Here is a 12,084-nt window from a genome sequence, read left to right as displayed (position 1 = left end):
TAAAAACTGACAGTGACATTTTTGCACATCTCTGTGTGTCTCCTATATTTCAGAATCATTGCAAAGAAACACTCCAAGGAGAAGGGACGTCCTTTTTACTCACCATTGTCCTCACGCCTTTGACCTCCTCCGGCTCTTTGCTCCCTATCCTCAGCCCTGTCCTTGGTCTGTGTGGTTCTCCCCCAACCACAGCTCCTTCCCTTCCCCCTCCCTGTGCATGGAATGTTTGGAGTGTTCTATAGGAAGCTGCCCCTTACCTCTGCCAGTCATTACGTATCTCATTCAAAAACCCATTTCTCTTCCCTATGTACTCCCTTATATTCTCTTTTTCTACTGATGATCAGGCTCCGGTCACCCAACCTGAACTGCTTCTGTCCCTCACCACCCTCTTCTGCCCTGGCCTCCTCCCCATGGTTCAGCCCTGAATTCCCATATCATCTCCCCTCGACCACACCACACCCACCTGCAGGCTCTCCTGGCATCTCTGTCAAAACTAGATTCTTCTCCAGCGCTGGCTTCCAGGGTCTCTGTCAAGTGTCCTTGGGCCTGCAGTCTATCACCCACCTCCTCGGCCACCACCTGCTCGCTCACCTGTGTCTGATGGGTCTCGTGAGACCCGACACTATTGCTAGAACCAGCCCCGCTTTCTCACGCAGCCTACTGGGCCCTGTGTGATTCTGGCAAAGCTCCCCCGGCTTTGTGTCTGATGCTGGAAATAGCACCTGATGAGAAAAGCAGTGATCTGGATCTGCTTCCTTTGTGCATGTCACAAGGATTCCTATGACTTCATTTAAGTGCCTTCTTCTACCCTGAAAAATGGACTGTCACTACGACAGAAATTTCTAGAAGTGCATTTATTTCATCTCAAACGATGGACCAATCAAGACAGACGGAAGGATGTGAAATGAACTGTCAGTGTCCCAGCACATGTTAGCCAGTCCATCCCTGCCCTTCTGACTTAAATTCAGACAACATCACAGCATTGTATGGGGACAGTATTCATTTTCTCAGCCTAAAAAGCAAGCACTAAGGAGCATTTTTTTAATATCGCAGGTGTTATCATTAAAGGCACCACATTGAACAGACCACTTCAGCAGAGAAAACTACATGCTTATGACGAGACAGGATGTTATGGGGGACCTGCTGTATGCCTTCCCTTTGGCGTTGCTCTAATCTCCCGTTTGAGAGTGCAGAAGCTCGCCCGTGTGAATTCCTTATTGTCCCTTCTCAGGCACAACGCGGATTTCAGGCCAGGAGCCTTTTTCCCTGCCCAGGGCCAGCGAGCCGACAGGGATGGCCGCTCAGAGGCGGCTCATGGACGTCAGCATGTACATCTTGGTAGCTCACATGTGCTGCTCGCGTGTGCTGGTTTCCAGCTAAAGACATGCTTTGTGTTGAGGGTATTGGCCTGTTGTTCTCAATTACAACACAGAGCTTCTCTCCTGACCCTGAGGGTACGTTGTAAGGAACCCCTTGCACCTTGGGTACGCTCCGTGTAAATTAACAGCCGATGGTGTCATGTTATACTTTTCTTTATATTTATATTTGTGTATATATATATATTATTGACTTCAGAGAGGGAGAGAGAGAGAAACATCAATAATGAGAGAGAATCATTATCGGCTGCCTCCTGCACACCCCCTACTAGGGATCGAGCTTGCAACCCAGGCATGTGCCCTTGACCGGAACCGAAACCAGGACCCTTCAGTCCGCAGGCTGATGTTCTATCCACTGAGCCAAACAGGTTAGGGCACGTTATAGTTTTTTATTTAAATACAGGAAAGGTTATTTACCAAACTGCCCTTGCAGGTCATTTAAAATTCATGCTTATTTAAAATACAAAATGAAATAATTACTGTGTCCAGAGATTTCTATTCAACTTGCAAGTTTATTCATGGGTCCTTCCCTATAAATATTTTATGGGCATTGGCAAACATTTTGCCCAATCACAGCATAGTAAGGTCTCATTCGTATTAATTCCCCTCTGTGGCCTTGGTGAAGCAGAAGAACAACGTAGTTTTTATTCCCCGTGGCTGGCGAAGACATGGCCCAGTGTCCGGCACTTCAGCCGCCGCGGGCTTATGCAGAGCGAGCGGAGTGGGTGTGGGCGCTGCGTCCTGTTCTCCTGGGCCTCCCAGGAGGTCTGAGGGCTGCTGACGGCGGCGATGCCACTGTTACAAAGCTTCTCGCATCCTCTTTCTCCAGTTCTAGCAGCTTCATTTCTAACTCTCTTCTACGTCACTTAATATTCTGTTCACTTTATTTTCGCCCATTTTCTTCTCACACAGAAAACATTTATTTTTTTTTTAATTTCAATAACTGCTTTCTGGAACTTGTAGGTCAGTTTTATCCCACGAAAAAGCAGGTCTTCAGTAACTTCACTGAATAATTCCGGCAGCTCCCGCAGGCCTGTTCGAGGAGGATGGGCTGTCTGACTTAGGGCCTGGATCGCCACGTCCACGAAGTGAACACTGAGGAGCATGAAGGCCTCCAGCTTACCTCTGTGCTGCCACCAGCTTTAGGGCGTGCCCGCTCTGTGCAAGGGGCGGTGCCACAGTGTGGCCGTTGGTCATAGTTATGGTCTGGCTGTGCCGCTGCTCAAGCTAAGAACTCATCTCCTCGGTTGCACTAGTCACGTTTCACCTGCTTCGCAGCCACAGGAGGCTGGTGGCCCCGGGTGCAAAGTGCAGGGAGAACATGCCCATCGTCACAGGAAGTTCCCCGTGGGCGGCTCTGTGCTGGACTCTTTCCGTTTCCTGAATGTACATGGAAGAGGCTTGGGACCTCACCAGTGCAGAATAGGTTCGGGGTTATATTCTTGGTGAAGATGAAGATTTAACGTACAGTGTTAGCACAAAATGATCGGAGATACAGTGCTAGTTTAGACACAGGCTTTGTGAAGTAGCTTATTCATATGTCAAGCATCATACAAGAGAACAGACACGTTTCCAGAATAAACCTTGTGTTTGCTGCCATCCACACCTTGACGTGTGCCTTCCTCCGTGTGTGGAATCATCCCTTTCATTGCTTGCTCAGATCTCTCACGTCCTTCAAGCGTGATTCAAGGTCCTTTTTTACGTCTTGCCCGCTGTTGCTGATTTCCCTGCAGCCCGTGACCTCCCACCTTTGATAGAAGGGTTCCCGGAGCCCTTGTCTCGCACTGTCCTGTCCCACTTGTTCACTCCCCGTTGTCCTCACGCCACGAGTGCTTTGTACAGAAAGTCCCTGAAGTTCTTTGCTCTGTGTGGCATCTTGCAAGGACTTGCCGTGTATGGTTATTTATTCCCTCACCAGACGTTTATGAAATGCCTACTGTGTGCAGGCCACTATCCTTGGTAGGGATGCGAGGATGGAAGATGTGGTGAATAAATAAATTAGGAAATATTTATGGAGCCAGGGGAAAGCCAGGCATGACTAATGCACAAACATTCATAATTTAGTTTAGCATTTTACTTGTTTCAGAAAAACTGTCATTTACTACAGAGAATATCAAGTTCAGGTCAGGATCATTGGGCTGAGCTTGGCTTTTTTTTTTTTTTTTTTTTTTTTTTTTTTTCTTTAAGGGTTACACTTCTCCCCAGAATCAAGCAGAGAAACAGCAGGAACTTCCTCGCCCGTATGCAATGGGAACTGCCTTATCAGGGCCGTTTTTAGTTTTTATATTAAACCCAAAAGATCTGTTAACTGAGATGTTCTTTTTATCTATTTACTGGCACATGTAAGTGAAAAAGGAGAATTGTGGTTGGGGCCTGAAAGAACTTTGGTGGTGGGATTTCTGGCTGCACTGAGCCGAAGCACTTTATTCGGCATGTGGGCCCGGGCGTCGGAGGTACAGTCCCCCGTCCTCTCGTTGGGGGGAACCGGGGGGCACCCTCACCTCTGAGGGTCAGCGGGGCTGGGGCTGGGGCTGGGGCTGGAGCATCAGCGGTGTAGCCTGCACATTCAGGTCAAGTGGGAAACCAAGGGTGAGAGGAACAGGCTTCCCGCCTGGGCCTCGGCCGCGGGCCCCTCCTGCTCTCTGCCCTCGGTTTCCTTATGCCCGAAGGATTGGACGCTGGGTCTCCAGGAGGGATCTGTCCAGCCGAGCTCTGTGTCACAGCAGCCGTTTCGCACAATAGCCAAAAGGCGGGATCGGCCCCAGGGCCCACTGACAGATGAGTAGGTTTGAAAATACAGTAAGTGCACACAATGAAAAACTACTCGGCCGTAAAAAGGAAGGCAATTTGGGCACACGCTACACCGCTACAACGTGGATGAACATTGAGGACATTGTGCTAAATGAAAAGCGAGGTGCAATGACATCCATTGTCCATGCGCCATTCCACACATCTGGGGTCCTGGGGTAGTCAAATTCCCAGGGACAGGAAGTGGAAAGATTTGCCAGGAGCAGGGAAGTTGGTATTTAATACGGACAGAGTTTCAGTTTTTCAGATGAAAAGAACTCTGGAGGTTGGTTTTACCACAAGGAGAAGGTACTAAAGAATATGAAAGAGCCCTTGCTGGTGTGGCTCAGTGGATAGAGCATCGGCCTGCAGACTGAAGGGTCCCAGGTTCAATTTCGGTCAAGGGCACATGCCCGGGTTGCGTTGCGGGCTCGATCCCCAGTAGGGGCGTGCAGGAGGCAGCCGATCAATGATTGTCTCATCACTTGATGTTTCTGTCTCTCTCTCTCCCTCTCCCTCTCTGAAATCAATAAAAAATATATTTTAAAAAAGCATATGAAACAGTACACTTAGAAATGGTTAAGATGGTAAATTGTGTTATGTCTCTTTTACCACAATTAAAATTTAAATATTTATATTTTCATGTTTAAAACCTAATAATAAACCAATTAAATACCTACCCACACTAACACCCTCACTAGCCACCATTTGTTCCCAGGTGAGTTCTTTAATGATTACCTAAAGTTACACTCACCGACTTTATTTTCAGATCGCAGAGTACAGCAAATAGTGCTACTCTTCTCATTAAATGTGTTAGGAGCAGTAATATCTGTTCTTTGTTTTGCGCCCAGAGAAAACATAACTCTTTTAGTCCCTATTGCCCCCACTCCATAGTAATATTACTTGAGGTTTGAATAGCGAGACACTTCCAGCACCTTCTCTCATTGCTTCCTCGCTGCAGCAAAACGATGTAGATAACAGCCCCCCAGCTGTGCTGCGGCACCCCCAGAGGGCTGGAGCGGCCCGGAAGGGGGTGCAAGCAGAGACAGGACGCCGCGGGGACACTGCCTGGGACACAGTATCCTCAGAACTGACTTCCCTGGCGAAGCATGGTCATTGTGCTTGCTGTGTGGGTGCTAGAAATACCTTTCCGCTTCCTATTAACTTTTATTCCTTAAAAAGGGCTGCTCTTTGCAAGGCATTTATTGACGTGAGAGGAGGTCGCATTTAGTTTAAGTGCAGCATCAACAGCAGGCCTTTCAGTGCCCATCAACTCACCGTGCTGATGAGGGAGATGGTCGGTTACAGTAAAAAGTCCTCTCAGTGTTGCCTTGAGCACATCACTTCCTGGCCTTTCTTTTTTCCTTTCTTTCTTTCTTTTAAATCTTTATTGTTGAAAGTATTACATACGTTCTTTTTCTCCCCTAAGCCTCTTCCAGCCTCCTGGACTTCCTTATCGATGCTTATAACGATGGAACCACATGGAATCCATGTTTAGGCAGAAGGAAATTTAGAAACATTCACTCCTTTGTCCAACTGTACTAGTACAGTGTCTTGAGGATATACTGGTGGGCCATTCTTTATTCTTCCGTTAATACGAACATTGAATCCTTTTCATTCGAAGTTACCCTGGAGGTTGTCCCTCTAGCCCAGCCTCAACTGTAACCTCATGCAGTCATTCTTGCACAACATTCCTGGCACCATACCTGCCTGAGACTGAATTCTCCCCGAACGGACAGTCCCTACTTAGTGAGGCGGCTCTGGTGGTTACAGCTTTTCCTTAGACATTGGGCTGAAAAGTACTTCTGATTTCTGACCTTGTTTCATATTCTGCCTTCCTGGAGATGATAATCATTCCTTCCCAGAGTTGTCCCTTGTAGAGGTGGAGATTCTTCTCTGATTTCTCCTGTGACATGGTTTACAAAAGGCCTCTTGCCATCGGTAGATTTTAGTGTCAGACTCTGATCCTGGGGCTGTTACCATTTGAGGAGCATCAGTGCGTCTGAGACGGCATGGGCTTTGCTGGCAGCCGCTCCCTGCCAGGCCTGAAGAGCTTCTGGTCCTGGGTAACACCCAGGTGAGAGCATGACGAGGGCACCTGGACATCAGAGAAGAGAATGCCTACCTGTGTGGGATTTTGGGGTTTTTTGGGGGGTGGGGTGGGGCTTCCTGGAAAGGCTGGCCTTTGAGAGAGATCGTGGAGAGCTCAGGGGTTTGGGCAGAAGTTGGTCTCCGAAGATTACAGGAGCAGAGACTTCCTGTGCAGGGCTCAGAAGCAAGAAGATAGGTGTCTTACCTAGCGATGCTTCAGAGCACAGCGTACAGATGCATAAATATCAGAACCAGGTTTTGTCCTCTAGTAGGCCATGGGGAGCTAAAGGTTTTTGAGTTTTTCCTACTTGGGTACATTTTAGGAAGGTTAGACTTGGTAGAGTAGGGCGTGTACTAGAAGTGAAGTGACCAGTTAGGAAGCTAACCGTTAGACCATCAGCATCTCAACCAAGAACACTTAGAAGGGTCATTTTCCCCACATCCTCACTTACACTTGATCACTGTTACTAATCTAATGGGTGTGCACTGGTTTTTCATTAATTTGCATTCCTTGATTACTAATGAGATTGAGCTTTTTCATATGATTATTAGTCACACTCCATTTGCCCAGAATTAAATATTTGTTTGTCTTTCTCGTGATCTGTGGGAGGTTTTAGTTGTTGTTGTTGTTGTTTTTTATATCCTTTCTAGTAACTAATCTTTTGACTATTTCAAAAAAGGTTTTTTAATTTATTTTTTATCGATTTCAGAGAGGAAGTTGGAGAGAGAGAGAGAAACATCTATGATGAGAGAGAATCTTCCATCAGCACATCCTGCACGTCCCCCCCCCCTCCACCGCCCCCCCTACTGAGCATTGAAGCCATAACCCCAGCCACATGCACTGACCGGGAATTGAACAGTGACCTGATTCATAGGCTGATGCTCAACCACTGAAGCACATGAGCTGGGCTAATCTTTTGACTTTTAAATATTTGCATATATCTTCTCCCAGATTTTTCCCAATCCTTTAACCTTATTTACAGTGTCTTTTTTTATACAAAAAGTTTTAAATTTTTGATGTAGTCAGATCTATAAATTATTTCCTTTAGGATATATCCTGTTATTACCTTATTTAAGAAATTTTTCCCTACCTTCAGATCATACAGTTCCCAATGTTTTCCTCTGTTATTTAGAGTTCTAATTTTGAAGTTTATGCTTTTGCTCCATATTGAATTTATTTGGGGGCCTGGTGTGTGGTAGGAATCCACTTTTCTTCCCAGCCTTATTCAGTTGTGCCATTTCTGCTACATACCGTCCCACACCTGCTGAGGTGTCTCTCTGGGTTCCTTCTTACCTTCCACTGATTAATGCGTCTAGTCTTGTGCCAATACCACATGGAATTATCTAGCACAGTTTTGATACCTGGTCTGGTGGTAAGGCAAATCCTGTTGTCTTTGTTCTTTTGGTTTCATTTATTTTTGAAGTGATCTTACCTATTTATGCCATTACTCTTTATGATGAATTTTAGAATTAGTTGGCCAAGTAGCCAAGAGTATTCTTGGGGTTTTCATTAGAATTACATTGAACTAATAGGTTGTTTGTGAGAACTGGCATCTGTACAGCATCGAGTTCCCTCATCCATGAACAAAGTATTTCCCTCCAATGATTCAGATCCTCTTTTATGTTCTTCATTGAAAGATTATAATGGTTTGTATCTTCATTTCTTTTTTATGTGTTGAAACGTCTAATATTTAAGTTCCAGGCCACAGAACAACTGTACAATAATAAAAACTATAATAATGAAAATTGCATTTTAAAGTAGTTTTGGGGTCTATCAGATTGGGAGGGTGGCGTTAGCTTCTATTTTGCCCTGTTGGGTAATTCTCTTTCCTGTGTATAGCAACAATAATTTATGCAAATGTACCACTTGCCATAGCCAACCAACATCCTTGACTCAGGCCCCGAGAGGCTTCTGCTCCTTGGGTGACGTCCATTCCATCAGCACTTGGTCCAGCAACTGTTCAGCCAAGAGTAAACCTACTAAACTGCAGTATGCCTGCATTTGCTACCCACAGCGAATTCTGAACAATTTCGTCAAATGCTTTGCTTACCTCAAGAATCACTTTACCTGTGGCATATTCCTTTCCTAATGAGCCATTCTTGTTTCTTAAGATGGCTTTTAGCATTTTACCAGCAATCTGCACCCATTTAGCATCATGGAAGATTTTCCATCTCCCCACACATTTATTTGCCCATATTTTGTCTTCTCGGATTTCCCCCGTTCTCCAAGATTTCTCATAATTGACTAAAGTGACACTAGATCCAACCTTCGATTTCCCAACAGAGTGTTTGATCATAACAACGTTTATATTAAAATCTCAACCCATTCTGCTCATAAGAAAATGAGCCGTTCTTTAGTAATGCGACACTCTCTGTCATAGAACCGGAGCTGAGACCCACTTAGAAATCAGCACTCGGTGTTTGGTGAGGAGACGCTTGTTCTGAGTTTAAAAAGCGTAGGAGACACCACATTTTTAAAATGTTGCACTGGATAAAATTGCTGAACTAAGCAGCCTCTAACTTGGCTGAACATCTAAGGCTTCTTATTTGCTTGCTGACCTCTGATCTGAAACTGGGGAATTGTAAACAATTGCATAAAATCTCACTGATTTTCCCTTAATTCTGTGACGAAATTAGAGTTAACGACTTTGCTGTCATATGTGTTTCTCCAGCTTCCAGTTGTGGAAAAGATAAGAACCATTGCACAGGCTGTCTACGGAGCCAGAGATATAGAACTCTCTCCTGAGGCACAATCCAAAATTGATCTTTACACACAACAGGTAAAAGTTACACTTTTGGGGGGTGGGGGGGGGGGAGGAATCCACCTTAGGCTCTTGAAATACTCACCTTGATTTGAGAACTCATATATGTCTCACCAGCAGAACTTGACTTAATCTACTTTATGCTCCACAGAGATTGAAATGGTATCCTTGGGTGTGGGGTGTCGACTGTAACTAGAACATTATTTTTTTTTGAGATATGCAACGTAGACTTTAGTGGTTGTAAATGTGTCTAATGTGAGGGTGTCCGTGTTTCTGCGTGGTGTGTGATCTTTAGTCCCTCCCACTCAGCTGGAAACATCGAACTGTCCTTAGACGTGTGGCTGTGGTCAGATTTAGGTGATCTGTAGTACTTTCTCTTCATTTCAGGTCTCTAACTACCTTAAAAATATTAGCATGGCACCAGGTTAGGCAAATACGAGTGCAGCACATAGAGATGGCGGGGGGGGGGGGGGGTGTCTTTCTTATACAAGGGGTTCGTTGGCTTGGTGCTGAGATGGTTCACCTAGGTTGAAGGCTCCATCCTCTTCTACCCCCAGAGAGTGACAGAGACAGTCCCCAAGCAGCGGTGAAGGCGGCCGTGACTCAGCAGCCTGAATCTCTGTCTGGTCCTAGAATGGTCGTGGACAGTGGTTGGCAAACTGCGGCTCGTGAGCCACATGCAGCTCGCGAGCCGCGGTTTGCCGCTCTGTTGACTAATGAGTTTGCTGATCGCTGGACTAGACTGAATGTTACCTTGTAGTTGGAAGCTGTGAGGATTAGGCAATTGTGGCATATTGTGTGCAAAGAGGTAAAGGGTAGTATATGACAGTGGTCAGCAAACTCATGTGGCTCGCGAGCCGCAGTTTGACGACCACTGGTCATGGGTAATGGACGTCCCTGCAGCACATTTAGCTGGTTAACCCCAACAGGAGGACCATACGCCTCAAATGCCCATCCACTTTGCTAGATAGAAGTCAAAGCCCTTCACAAGCTTGATGGCAAAGCTTCATTGGGAACATCATCTGAGGTGTTTTTATTCCCCAGCTCTGAAGTCTGCTTGGTAAATCATATTTAACATTTTGTTAAATACTTCCAGTGCCTACCAGTTGTTGGTAAGACCACCAACAACTCATGTTTTCTTAGAATTTTCCATACATATACTTGACTGGTGCTTTAGAAGAAAAAAAGAAAAGATTCCCAAACATGGTTGTATATTCAAACGTTGTTCTGTGGTGAAATTTCCAATCATGTGCAATGAAACGTGTAAAATAAGTCATTGTTCTAGGTTGGGGTTTTTTTAAATGAATTTTTAAAAATATTTAAGGACTGTCATTTATTCTATTAGGTGCTTTTATTTCAGTCTTAAAAAGTGCTTTATTTTATGAAGTAATATGGTATATTGGGTTTTGGTGTGTGTGTGTGTGTGTGTGGGTGTGTGTGTGTGTGTGTTTGTTAGTCCTTACCCGGGGATATTTTCCATTGATCTTTTAGAGAGAGTGGAAGGGAGAGGGAAAGACAGAGAGAAATATTGATGGGAGAGTAACACATCGATTGGTTGCCTCCTGCATGTGCCCTAACCAGGGCCTGGGCCGGGGAGGAGCCTGCAACCAAGGTACATGCTCTTGACCAGAATCGAACTTGGGACCCTTTGGGTCTACTGAGCCAAACCGACTAGGGCGGTGTGTTTTTTTAATATCCCCACTGGGAAACCTACATCAGTTTATTAAAATCATTTCCAGTGTCTATCCTCTGTGCTGTAGACCTGAAACTAATACAAAATCATATTGAATACAAACTGTAATCAGAAAATAAAATTAAAATTAAAAAATTATCTCAATATTTGAGTGATCTCTGAAACCCAAAATGCTGGGCCCCATTTCTGCAGAGCAAACGTGCCTGTTCCCAGCAGAATTCTGATCAGTATATAAAAGTATTACATCCTTTCAAAAAGAAAAAAGCCCCACCCACCCCCGAGCCCCCATCCATAATACTCAAACATTTTTCAAATAGTTCTCAGTTGAATCATAAGGAATTCTGTGTGGGTCACCTCTGAAGATTGCATTCCTTTTATCTCTACCGAGGGGATATTCCTTAAAAGTTATGTGTCAAGTATGTGCTTGCCCTTAATTAGCCACGTCTCTGAAGGGCCACTCTGTGCCCTTTAATCGGAACCAGGCTGCGAGGACACTGTCCTTTTTGTCAGACCCCACATGTGACTTCCTGCTCTTTCACCTTTGGAACGCTGGGTCAGGCACAGCCTTTGGTCCTTAAAAATAAGCGGCTTAAGTAGTGACCTCATCTTAGTTCCTATAATGTAATCGCAGATCAAATAGCCATGATTCATAAGCCAACACAAAGGAGCCCTTTGCTTCCTGACAGCTTCCAAGAACGAGTGGCTAAAAGCCTCATTACCAAGCCTTTCTCCAGATTACCTTTCTGAGTCCCGGATATTAATATCCTTGGAAAGTGGTTTCTACAGCTGCTGCTGCTGCTTTGCCTGAAAATAACCACACTTTCCCCCAAACACACATACAATGCTGCCTTCCCGTAAAGAGAATTCTCCGAAATAAATAACAGACATCCTCAGCTTGCCAGGATCTGAGCCCATGGAGATGAGTGTCTGTCCCACCTTCTTGCCCAGTGACCAGGTAGTAAAAGTCCCTACTGTGTGCCTGGATCTGAGCTGTGGGGGTTGTACGGAGTCACATTAAACAGGTACAGGGGGACTCACATTTATGCTCAATGAACACATTGCCTCTTCTTTCTCACAGGGTTTTGGGAATTTGCCCATCTGCATGGCAAAGACCCACCTTTCTCTTTCTCACCAACCCGACAAGAAAGGTGTACCCAGGGACTTCATCTTACCCATTAGTGACGTCCGGGCCAGCATAGGCGCCGGGTTCATTTACCCGTTGGTCGGAACGGTGAGTAATACCCTCCAGAATCCTTCTGTCTGCTGTCATGATACCTAAAGTGCTTATGCTCGGCCAGCGCTCTGCACAGCAGGTATTGGAAGCACTTAATGGTATTTGCTGCTTTTCTAAGCATTCTCTTCCACCATAAAACAC

General features: G+C 45.4%; 1 protein-coding gene across 1 annotated transcript in view; it reads left to right on the top strand.

Annotated features, from left to right (window-relative positions):
- The window catches only part of MTHFD1L (methylenetetrahydrofolate dehydrogenase (NADP+ dependent) 1 like), a 164,156-nt gene that overhangs the window by 115,076 nt on the left and 36,996 nt on the right, over positions 1–12,084 (top strand). Inside the window, exons 25-26 of the mRNA XM_079781395.1 lie at positions 8,927–9,034; positions 11,788–11,940. Coding sequence (XP_079637521.1) covers positions 8,927–9,034; positions 11,788–11,940 — 261 coding nt within the window. The remainder of the gene's footprint in view (positions 1–8,926; positions 9,035–11,787; positions 11,941–12,084) is intronic.

The sequence above is a fragment of the Cnephaeus nilssonii genome (genome assembly GCF_951640355.1).
Source record: "Cnephaeus nilssonii genome assembly, chromosome: 9".
Lineage (NCBI taxonomy): Eukaryota > Metazoa > Chordata > Mammalia > Chiroptera > Vespertilionidae > Cnephaeus > Cnephaeus nilssonii.
The sequence above is the reverse complement of the archived record's forward strand: the minus strand, read 5'-3'. Positions and strand labels throughout refer to the sequence as shown.